The following is an 11,914-nucleotide window of genomic DNA, read 5'->3' on the forward strand; positions in this document are numbered from 1 at the left end:
AACCAAGAAATATTGTACGTGGACCACAGACCTATGTCACCTCTGAGGGCTTGAAGGAGTTTCGGATAGTTGGCTTTATATATGTAACCCTGTTCCCCCCCCCCCCCCCCAAATTGCAGATAGAGTCTATCACAGGGAAAGCTACGCTAATTACATAGAGTGGTGCAAACCCGCTGGCAACAAGGGCCCCGAGTCTCCCGCATGGTGTTATAGCGGATGACAGGACAGGCTTCTGAGGTAGAACTGAGTGATACTCACAGGTACAGCGCCTCCATCTCCTACAGATCCCCAGAGTTGTGGGGAGGAACCTCTGGAGGAGAACTTCTCAACTTCTCCCTGACAGATTCCAGTCTCAGGCAAGAAGTATAGTTGGTCACTGGGATACTTTATTCTTCTGCAGTATGGCAGACTGCCAATCATATACAGCAGATAAATAGCAGCACATAAAGGTATTCACCTTCAGGATGTTCCTGGACATACACTCTCAGCCAAAAGCCACCAGGAGCAGTCCCAGCTCTTCCCTTATTCCCTGATGGAATAAGAGGAAATGGTTTCCCTCCACTCCCCCGAGGGAGGGCCTCAAACTGCCAGAGCCCTGACAGCTTGGTTAGGGTAAACCTGTCTCTCTCTAGGGTAGAGACAACTGATCTAAATCAGGAAGTACAGCTCATTAAGTCATTTCCAGTAAGAACCAGACCCCGGTCCATGATTGCACCACCTTCTCTGACTCACTGAGCTGCAAGTGTGTGTGGGGAAAACCCATGATTACTCCTGGCAACCTTCCCTTACCAGGGATTACTGCCATGAGGAGGACAGAATAATAGCCCAAAACCTATCAGGGCTACATATATTTATACTTTTTTTGTGATGTCTACTCCAAGGTACTTAATTGCTGTTTGCCAATTAAAATTCAAGTTTATTCCTAATAATTTCTCTGCTTCTTTGGGTAAATTTAGATTTTGGGCTTCAGATTTAGATTGGTTAATTTTTAATCCAGAAATTCTATTGAAATTTCCCTAGGAGATTTAATAGGTTGGGCAGGGAGGTGAGAGGTTTAGACAGTGTCAAAATTACATCGTCCGTGTATAAAGTTACTTTATGGGCCTGCAAATGAACTTGAAATCCAGAGATATCTGGGTTGCTCCTTATTTCAGCAGCTAATGGCTCTATACTTAGTGCGAAAATCAGTGGCGACAGCAGACATACCTGTCTTGTGCCACTTTTAATCTTGAATATGTCGGAGGGGAAGCCATGATGCGGTACTCTAGCTTCTGGGCTGGTATACAACGCTTTGATTGCCCGTAAAATACATACCCCGAAACCAAAAAACGCCCCAAGCGTGGCATTTTAGATATGGCCAGCCGATCTTGTCAAAGGCTTTTTCCACATCTAGGCCCAAGACCAGAGACAGAATATGTTATGGTTTTGATAATATATACAGGCATACCCCGCTTTAAGGACACTCACTTTAAGTACACTCGCGAGTAAGTACACATCGCCCAATAGTCAAACGGCAGCTCGCGCATGCTCCTGTCAGCACGTCCTGAACAGCAAAGTTGAACTCCCTACCTGCACCAAAGCTGTGCGCAAGCGGGGAGACTATAGAGCCTGTTACAAATGCATTATTTACATCAGTTATGCACATATATGACGATTGTAGTACAGAACATGCATCGATAAGTGGGAAAAAGGTAGTGCTTCACTTTAAGTACATGTTCACTTTACATACATGCTGCGGTCCCATAGCGTACGTTAATGCGGGGTATGCCTGTATATCCAGTCTTCACTCTCATTGAACCATTTATCCATCTTTAACCATCTCCAGATGATATTGAAAATGTATACGTTGAAGAAGAAATACCTTTGGTGACAGAATTGTTCAGGTAAAGACATTCAAACAGGATATTGGATCTTTTTGGAAGATTAGATTCTACAAAGTGCCTACATTTTTTTTTTTTTTAAAAAAAAGCAAAAGAACTTAGAAGTAGGGATTTTAAAGGTGTGATTCTCCCCAGGGGAACTGATATTTTACCCGCAAATAGTGTATGATTTGCAGGTACGCGTCTGTACATAAAGACCTGGTGTGTTGTAAAGTATTGGGAAAACCTGACCTGTTTTGTGGTTTACCTGTTCCTCTTTCCCCAGAAACAGGAGACTTTGAGTGGAAGTTTTAGGTGGGATATTTGGGTCAAAATGTGGTTATATTTTATGTAGGAGTTCGGTGGGCAAAGTTACCGGTAGTCCCATAATTCTCCCCGGCGTGCAGGCATGATTTGTGGGTACGCAAGGTGATTTACACCGGAGCGACAATGTCCCCCAGAATCCTGGTTTTTGAGCCCAAGTATCCCAGATCCATTTCCCTCACATGTATAAGGTTCCCCAAGAAGTAGTAGTTTATTAAAACAGTGTTTTAATGTTTTATACTGTATGTATTAAACTCTACACAGTCAGCCCGGGCATCTACATAGGTGTCGGGATGTCTGCATAGAGTCCATACTGTAGATCAAAAAGGAGAGGAGGAAGTCTAAGGTGTCAGGAGAACTGGCAGGCGGAGAAAAGCAAAGGAACATGTTTGCGGGTGGGCTTTCAGTAGGTGAGACCCTTTGTAGTGGGCAGACACTGTGGCGCCTGCCCAGCGGGTGGAAATTTGCTGGCAATGTTTAGTCGTTGCCGAGACGGAGCTCGTGGGCGCGATTTCCCGCTTTGCTGGCATCCTGAACCTAGACACACACCCTCCTCCTCTGAATAGAGCTGGGCGAGCCCTCCTCTCTGATTGGAGGTCAGGCTGACTTCCATAGAAAAGATAGCTCAGCGGGGTCTATGTAAGGAGACTGCCCGATCAGAGAACCAGATGATCTGTGGCTTGAGTCGGTGAGGCAAAAGCGGGCTTTTTAAAGTTGCTCTGTTGTCAATAACAGAGCAACCAGCTTCGTTTTTGGAGTTAGGAAAGCCTGCCGAGCTGAGACTAAGTCAGACGCCAGGACCAAGTTCTGAGAATAGAACGTAGTGGTCGCAGTTGGGTATTCTCCACGAAAAGAGAACCAGGAAGCTCGGGACTAGATCCTGGTCAGAGTAAGCCATCCGAAGCAGGCGCCCTGCACATATTCAAGTCTAGTTTTCGACCCCAGACCCCCAGTAAGGGGCCTATGCAGAGAGCAGTGGTGGAATTAATTGGAGATAGTAATAAATAGTACCTTTTTTGGTGTGATTTAATCTCCATATGCAGAAAGGTCATAAAACTGCATTTAAAATCATGTCTGCATATGGAGAGTTTCAACCGGCGATATGCGCGCTGTTGAAACTTGTTGTAAAAAAATCGCGGTTTTTTCCCCCCCCCCCACCGGCCGCCGAGCTCCAACTTCTTGCCAACTTTTGTTGGCGGAGGTAAATGTTGAAAATCGCGCCATTTTGTTGGCGCGAACAGCCGCTAGATGGCGATCGCGCCTTTCTGAATACGGACGTTTTTAACACTGGAGAGATTTAGGTTCTCGCCAGCCGCGCGGCGAGATTTTCAAAAAAAAAAAAAAAATGGCGCTTGTTTCAAAACTCGCCATTCTGAAGGCAGATTTTGCCAAAAAATGGCGCTTTTCCCGATAACGCTGCTCTCTGCATGAGGCCCTAAGTGTGTATTTCTACTGTATTTTGTGTATTCATTTTGTGTCCACGGGTATCACCTGAATAAACCTCATTTTATTACACTACAGGCAGTCCTCGTTATCCAACGTTTCACTTTACAAAGAATGGCATACCCAACGCTTTACAATGCAACCCCAAGGGCCGGTTTTCGACGCCGTAATGCGTTATCCAGCGCTCACCGCCACTGATTAACATGGGACTCACTTTACAGCGGTTTCACTATCCAACGCTACTCCCAGAACGGGTCCCGTTGGATAACCGAGGACCGCCTGTACCTTATTTTGTCTATTGAATGATCCCAGAAGGTAAAAAAGTGTTAAAAGTGCTTGTCTCCCATGACAAGGAGGTCTAGATCAGGGGTGTGCAAACTGGGGGGTTGTTGGCACAAGTTTTTCAATTTGGAGTTGTTGATCTTAAAGTTAGATAAAATGTCAAACCTATCCAGCTCCTAAGTAAGGAAAGGAAGAAAGTGGTATCCACAAAGATAGAATATCATCTGCAAATATAGCAATTGTGTATTCCCTATATTAACCCAAGAGATGTTATCATTAATGTATATTATAGCTACAGTAGCTAGATATTCTATTGTTAGTGCAAACAGCAGCAGGGAGAGAGGGCATTCCTGGTGGGTATCGGGAAAGAAGTAGAACAATAGCCAACTTGACAGTAGTAGATTGATTTATATATAGTTCGCTTTTATTTTAATGTTATACACTGTTACTAGTTCAAATGCGCGTCAGGCCACTAATCTTCTAATTTACATTTTAGAATGTTCCTTTTAGGAAGGCTGGCAGAGGGGGTAACTACTTTTTTATAAATGGGCGTTTCTGCATTTGGACCAATGTTATGACATTACCTTGTAATCTTAACAAAAAATACATTACGTCCCCAGAGAAGTGGTTTCTCAAACTGTGGTTCCCTGCCCAATTTCCGTGGTGGCTCCCAAAGTCATTCAAAATGTACTACAGCCCTACTGTAATCTGCACACTTGCCATCGTCATTAAAGTCTTAATGTTAGAAGCACCCAGATACTTTAAGCATATGCAAATCTATTGTTGCTAGAAGTAAATGTACTGTATGTAACCCTCCCTGCCCTGCTCCCTAGGGAGGTTACATCGGTGTAGTGGTGTATTACGCATCTGCATTGATTTACCTTGTCTCAGGGGTTGTCAGTGGTCTGCTGGGCGATGGAAAAGATGGGCACCAGGAGTTTGTAGTTATAAACAAGACAGGCTTTATTGATAAGTCAATAGCTACAACGTCTTCTCCAGGTGCATTACTGCATCCCTGGAGAGGCACATCTCTTGAACAGGTTACATGGACATACATTTATGATAGCTCTTCTTGTAGTACTATATAACCATTTATATTTCAGGGCCCCTGCTTGGGCTACCCGGAATATCCCATCTGAGAATCAAGGAGTTATTGTCTCTGTATTATCTCTCTGTCTCTCTCATGTTTCCTGAATGAAGTAACAAGAGAGCATGCTCCACTTCTATTGGCTCATCTTACTTCCTTGGGGGTGCTCATCACAAGGATAGACGTGTTCACGTCATTCCTTTGGGGGTGCTCACCAAAGGTATAGGCCTTCAGGCATTTGCCTGTGTTTCCCTACCAGAATAGTCCCAGAGCTACAGATAGGAGTTGCCCAATGAGACACAGGTCTCCCCGCTGGAAGCCTGTACTGCAACGACTCCTACATTTCTAAGGAGCCCATCAAAACAACAAAGGGGCTACTACCCTAAACTACCGTATTACATAACTGTGTACTTACATATTTACAGGCGAGATCCCCTCCTCTGGCTCTCCCCCTGGGATCTGAGGGTGGAGTCCTGCTTATCACCACTCTCCCACTCCTTGTATCCAGGCAGAAATGGGGCACTGCTAGGCCTCAGCTGTCACCCTAGACCAGGTGACCCATTCCTCCTATTCCAGAAGATGGGTGTGGCTAGGCCCCAGCCTGGCCACTTTGCAACATACTATTTAAGGGGCAAGTGTTCAATATACAAAATCATTTAACCCCTTACACTATCTGGTAATCCCAAGGGGGGGTTACATGTAGTATGGTTTTCATCCAAATAAAACATTTATGTTGTCTGCAACATGGATTCAGTCCCTGCTTCAGCACAGGTGGCTCATTGAGAAGCAGGGATATCCTGAAAACCTGACCTGTTAGGGGGGCTTGAGCACACCTGCTATAAAAGGGGTGAATGCAGAGTTGGTAGTGAGGTCACAGATACAACATTCTCATCATCAAAAAGCCCCCCTGTCTCTTACCTTCATATCCACTCCCTTCTCCATTCTGCTCTCAGGCTCTGATTTCATGAGCCAGCAGTGGTACTCTTCCCTCTGCTCACTGGAGCTGCATTTGACAGTTTTCTTCCTCCCTCTTATGCCCTTGCTCTTCCTCTCTTCTTCTGCATCCCCATCCCCCACGTTGTCAGATGGCTCCTTGTGATCTGTGTACCAAAAATACACACGGTAAAATGACTGTCATTTACGTCATCATATCATAGTATGGACTCTAAGACATTCCACATCCACATCGCTGGTTAAACTTCATCTGGCACACCACAAGGTTGGGTGGTGGCTGGTAAACCAGTGAAATTCCTCTACCATGCAGGATACAGAGGTAGTAAACACAGACGTGCAAGCTACCAGATCAAATGGATGATCAAAAAGGATGATCAGAACAAACAATACAAAAAGTGCAACAATTTGCAGACTCGAGGGTCCTTTATCAAGCTTGAAAAAAAGGCCATCGAGTTCGGAAACATCTCTGTGGGATCGGACTTTCTATAGGAACTGGTTATTACAATTTAGTATATTTCTACAGTTCATTTGATTTGTATGAAATGCAACCTTTGTATTTCTCTATGGATTATTGGAGAATGTAGGAAGAGATTCATAGGAGACCCAGTACCATACTAGAAGTCTATTAGTATTATTCCTTTAGAGATTTTTTTGGTTTGACAACTGTCATATTTCAATTGTGTAGCCTGTATCAGGGGTGCACAAACTATTCGTGCTGCGCCCCCTCCTGCCTACTTCCCCCGGTGCTCGCGCCCCTCCCCACCTTTCTTTCCGGTGTGTGGGGGTCATGTGATGTCACACCATGACCCCGCGGCGTCAAATCGACGCGTCACCACAGACCCGGCTGGCAGCAGGTGAGTTACAGAGGCCTCACGCCTCCCCCGGCATTTAATTTAAATGCCGTGGGGAAGAGTGCTGGGCCTCTGTAACCGCCCGCGCCCCCCATGCAAAACCTCCCGCGCCCCCCCCCTGCAAAACCTCCCACGCTCCCCCCTGCAAAACCTCCCGCGCCCCCCACCTGCAAAACCTCCCGCGCCCCCCACCTGCAAAACCTCCCGCGCCCCCCACCTGCAAAACCTCCCGCGCCCCCCACCTGCAAAACCTCCCGCGCCCCCCACCTGCAAAACCTCCCGCGCCCCCCACCTGCAAAACCTCCCGCGCCCCCCACCTGCAAAACCTCCCGCGCCCCCCACCTGCAAAACCTCCCGCGCCCCCCACCTGCAAAACCTCCCGCGCCCCCCACCTGCAAAACCTCCCGCGCCCCCCACCTGCAAAACCTCCCGCGCCCCCCACCTGCAAAACCTCCCGCGCCCCCCACCTGCAAAACCTCCCGCGCCCCCCACCTGCAAAACCTCCCGCGCTCCCCCCTGCAAAACCTCCCGCGCTCCCCACCTGCAAAACCTCCCGCGCTCCCCCCTGCAAAACCTCCCGCGCCCCCCACCTGCAAAACCTCCCGCGCCCCCCACCTGCAAAACCTCCCGCGCCCCCCACCTGCAAAACCTCCCGCGCCCCCCACCTGCAAAACCTCCCGCGCCCCCCACCTGCAAAACCTCCCGCGCCCCCCACCTGCAAAACCTCCCGCGCCCCCCACCTGCAAAACCTCCCGCGCTCCCCCCTGCAAAACCTCCCGCGCCCCCCACCTGCAAAACCTCCCGCGCTCCCCCCTGCAAAACCTCCCGCGCCCCCCACCTGCAAAACCTCCCGCGCCCCCCACCTGCAAAACCTCCCGCGCCCCCCACCTGCAAAACCTCCCGCGCCCCCCACCTGCAAAACCTCCCGCGCCCCCCACCTGCAAAACCTCCCGCGCCCCCCACCTGCAAAACCTCCCGCGCCCCCCACCTGCAAAACCTCCCGCGCCCCCCACCTGCAAAACCTCCCGCGCTCCCCCCTGCAAAACCTCCCGCGCCCCCCACCTGCAAAACCTCCCGCGCTCCCCCCTGCAAAACCTCCCGCGCTCCCCCCTGCAAAACCTCCCGCGCCCCCCACCTGCAAAACCTCCCGCGCCCCCCACCTGCAAAACCTCCCGCGCCCCCCACCTGCAAAACCTCCCGCGCTCCCCCCTGCAAAACCTCCCGCGCTCCCCCCTGCAAAACCTCCCGCGCCCCCCACCTGCAAAACCTCCCGCGCCCCCCACCTGCAAAACCTCCCGCGCCCCCCACCTGCAAAACCTCCCGCGCTCCCCCCTGCAAAACCTCCCGCGCTCCCCCCTGCAAAACCTCCCGCGCCCCCCACCTGCAAAACCTCCCGCGCCCCCCAGTTTGCGCACCGCTGGTCTATATTACTTGCTAAAAATGATATATTTTTTAATGCAAATCTCCCTCTCTCTTTCATATGAAGACATAAAAGTGGAAGGTAAATGAATGCGAGTCCTGGCTGCATCTCTGGCACTCACCCGCCGGCGGGGAACTCCCTCGCTTCCTTTTAGTCTGGCGCATGATTAGCCGTGAAGGATTGTTTACTGCGGGGAATTAAAAACAAGAAATAAATGTACTATAACAGAAGTGGCCAACTCCAGTCCTCAAGGGCCACCAACAGGTCAGGTTTTAAGGAGAGCCCTGCTTTGGCACAGGGTGTTGACTGATCCAGCTGTGCTGAAGCAGGGGTATAATTAAAACCTGACCTGTTGGTGGCCCTTCAGAACTGGAGCTGTACATCCCTGCATCCTATTCGAAACACTGCAGTTTGCAGTATAAACACACAGATACCCAGCAAGCTCTGATGAACCCCAAAAATGACCACATAATATATATATGTTTCAAAAGGAGTGCTACTGGGCGTGGCTAAATGTATACAACACTAAACAAAGAAGCCCGAAGCTACATCCAATATGACAAAAATACACAGTGAAACCTATATATTTCTTGAAAAAGGGTCCTTTAGTTAAACCCTTTGACCAAAGCATTTTAAGCCTGCGGGCCACATCAAAACATGACAAAATATCGCAGGTCCTAACACTCTTAGGAAGAATGGCCACATTGCATCTGTCCCTACAAGCTTTTTGAAAATACTTGTTCATTTGGAGAGCGGGGGGCAGGGGAAAAGAGAAATAAGAATTTGAACCAGTTTTAGGAGCTGAGTTATTTGGTCATGCCTTGTCGTGGCTCACAGGCTTAAAACGCTTTGGCCAAAGGGTTTAACTAAATGACCCTTTTTCAAGAGATATATAGGTATGTCACCATGTATTTTTGTCATATTGCATGTACTGTAGGTCTGGGCTTTGTTTTTTGTTGTATAAGTTTACAGTATAACAATTTGTGTAATCACATCTCATCTTCTAAAATCAACCTTCCCCAGTGCTCAATAATGTATTACTACTGTGCTATGTATATTAATGGCGCTATATAAAGATATACTGTACATACATATGTACTAATTAACTTTGTATTATAGCATTTTTCAGCACATGGTACCAAATATCCCATTTGCGGAGTCTCAGCAGCTGGCATATTGATTTCTCTACCAGTGAACAGGTTCATTTTAACTTGTTGCCGTGTTTCACAGAATACTACATTACAGATGTTATTAGCCTTTATATTTTCCATGATGTCTTATTGGTTATTTGGTTATTTATAAAAATGTTATGTTCAAATGACACCGCTGAGTGGTGGGGAGTACCAACACAATAAAGAAAGCACAGTAGGTTAAAATAAAAACAATCTATTGAGGATACGTCTGGCAGAGAACAGGTAAACTATACATTTCTCATTGACAAGTGTCAGCGCATTATGAAAAGGTTTACTGTATTTACTTTAAAAGCAGCAATCCCACCATCACTTTTTTGTTTTTAACCATCGTTTTACAGACTTTGAACCCCCAGGAAGCCGAGATACTCACCATTTTTGTTGCCCGCATTTACGTCCCTTTTAGTGAAATTAAAACGGCTGCCGAATCTTGGGGGTTCTGCGGGCCAATAGGAAGCTACATCATTGGGGAAGGACGTTGCGGTTTCCTATTGGGCAGCCATCTTTAAATGACCAGGAAGGAACACCGCCAACTAAACCGATAAGTATTTGGGAACTGGGGCTAAAGCTAGTACGTTGGAGTCATGCACAAACTAGACATGGGGTGGCCAACTCCAGTCCTCAAGGGCCACGATCCTTAAAATGGGACCCGTTGGTGGCACTTGAGGACTAGAGTTGGACAACCTTTGACTAGATACTACTTCCCCTCCTCTCCCCCCCAACACATGCTGAGATACAGTATGCGTGCAGTGCAGGCTGCCGCTTTAAACAGATTCAGAATTATTTCATTGTAATGCTCTGTGTTGGTCCACAACCTCCAAATCTCACTCAGTGCTTTAGCAAGTAATAGATCAACCACTTAACTGCAGAGACAGTCCAACCATTACATATGCAGTTCAAGCTGCCGTTTAAAAACAAAACAAAACAACAACATTCCCATCATCAATACAATCTGCACACTGACACGTGATTAGCCAAGCTGCAGATCGGTCAGTTCTCCTGTAATCGATCGCTTGCTCCGGGTTATTTAATTCAGCATTATGGGAAATGTAGCCCTGGAATATGATTGACTGGGCAGTTACTAGATACAATTGGTGCACTGCTAGAGAGGGCGGGGCACAAGAGCCAGAGCCTATCAGAAGGGGAAGGGGGCTGTCACTTTGGAAATGCTTCCTACATTAGAAACAAACATTTTTTTTAAATGCTACAAGTATTTTCTCATACTGCTGCAACACATCTTATTCTAACATTTGCCCGTAATTGACCGGGGCTTAACTCGGGCTGGCGCCGAACTAGACCGCGCGCCAGCCGCATCTCCTCCGAGCACTCCCCTCCACTCGCGCGCATTGCGCGCATTTTTCTCTCCCTTCCCGACCCCCTGGCTGCTCCTGCTGTGCCCCTTCTGCTTCCCCGTAACCCTGCTTACCTCATTTCAACTTCAGGGGAAGCCGGGGAATCGGGCGCGCCACGTGACAGTGACGTCACAGTGATGCGCGGACATGCCGCGTCACCACGCGAACCGAACGCATACTGCCGTGGCGGCAGTGTTAGAATAAGATGTGTCGCCACTGTAGTACAGAACTGATTTATTAAAAAGAACAAACATGTAGGATACTGTATTGCTTTAATGCAACCCATTATAGTATTATGCTGAGCAACTTTTCCCATAACACCCCAAATCACAAATTTATAGAAGAGGAACATATGTTATAAAAGTGATATTGATAAAATTAAAGTTTTTAGCATCAACTTTAAACCGGATCCTCCGCGTCTGAACCAGCATGTCCCTGGACATTGGGGTACAACTGATGAGTTCCAGGAGAACGTAATATTTTAAAAGTAACATTTACTGTTATTTTTAGAAGGCCTATTTGCACTCCTTAAGCATGTCTTAGCTTTTTACTCTTCCACAAACAAACCTTATTTACAGGATTCACGTGTTGAATAACTGCATCGGTTTACAAGTAAAGTTTATTCAAAAAGGTCAATAAACCCGGTTTAAAAAGACACAACCGAATCCTACTGCTTTCCCCCCAGTTATAACTCTTTAATTTTCCAAATAGTAGCATCTTTCCAACAATATTTTGATATCTTTAAAAATGACTATTATTTCAAATGAAGACTCCTGAAAAAGAAAACAAGTGTAGGGTAATAATGATGATACCTTTCAGTGAGCTCAAAGGAGAAGTGCAATCTTTTTGGCCCACTTCAGACAAGTGATACAATCGATTACCCGCGACCTCCAATCAATAATCAGCAATGTTAAACGCAAAGTATTTAATCAATACACTACAAATCACATCCTAATCGGGTTGCACGTGGTTTCCTGCAGTTGAATTGAAGCACCCGGAACCCATCTCCTCACCATTGCATGTGATCCCAATCTTACCGGAGGGAAAATACTATTCCCAAAGTCTGCGAGCACCTTTAAGACGCGCACCTTTAAGACGCGCCCCTCTCTGGCAGCCAATCATCGAACTGTAGAGTTCATAGCCAAGCGGCTG

At 47.2% G+C, this 11,914-nt stretch overlaps 1 protein-coding gene across 5 annotated transcripts in view; it reads right to left on the reverse strand.

Moving 5' to 3' along the window:
- THYN1 (thymocyte nuclear protein 1) overlaps nt 1-11,899 on the reverse strand; it is a 30,196-nt gene extending 18,297 nt beyond the window's left edge. For 2 of the 5 annotated variants that reach the window (XM_075603390.1, XM_075603386.1), the window contains exons 1-3: nt 11,575-11,769; nt 8,342-8,407; nt 5,914-6,095 (exon numbers count right to left, since the gene is read on the reverse strand). In XM_075603390.1, the coding sequence (XP_075459505.1) occupies nt 5,914-6,095; nt 8,342-8,384 (225 nt within the window). In that variant the 5' untranslated portion in view covers nt 8,385-8,407; nt 11,575-11,769. The other 3 variants (XM_075603388.1, XM_075603389.1, XM_075603387.1) reach the window with 3 other exon arrangements.
- Between the last annotated feature and the right edge of the window lie 15 nt (nt 11,900-11,914).

The sequence above is a fragment of the Ascaphus truei genome, chromosome 6 (genome assembly GCF_040206685.1).
Source record: "Ascaphus truei isolate aAscTru1 chromosome 6, aAscTru1.hap1, whole genome shotgun sequence".
In the NCBI taxonomy this organism is placed as follows: Eukaryota; Metazoa; Chordata; class Amphibia; order Anura; family Ascaphidae; genus Ascaphus; species Ascaphus truei.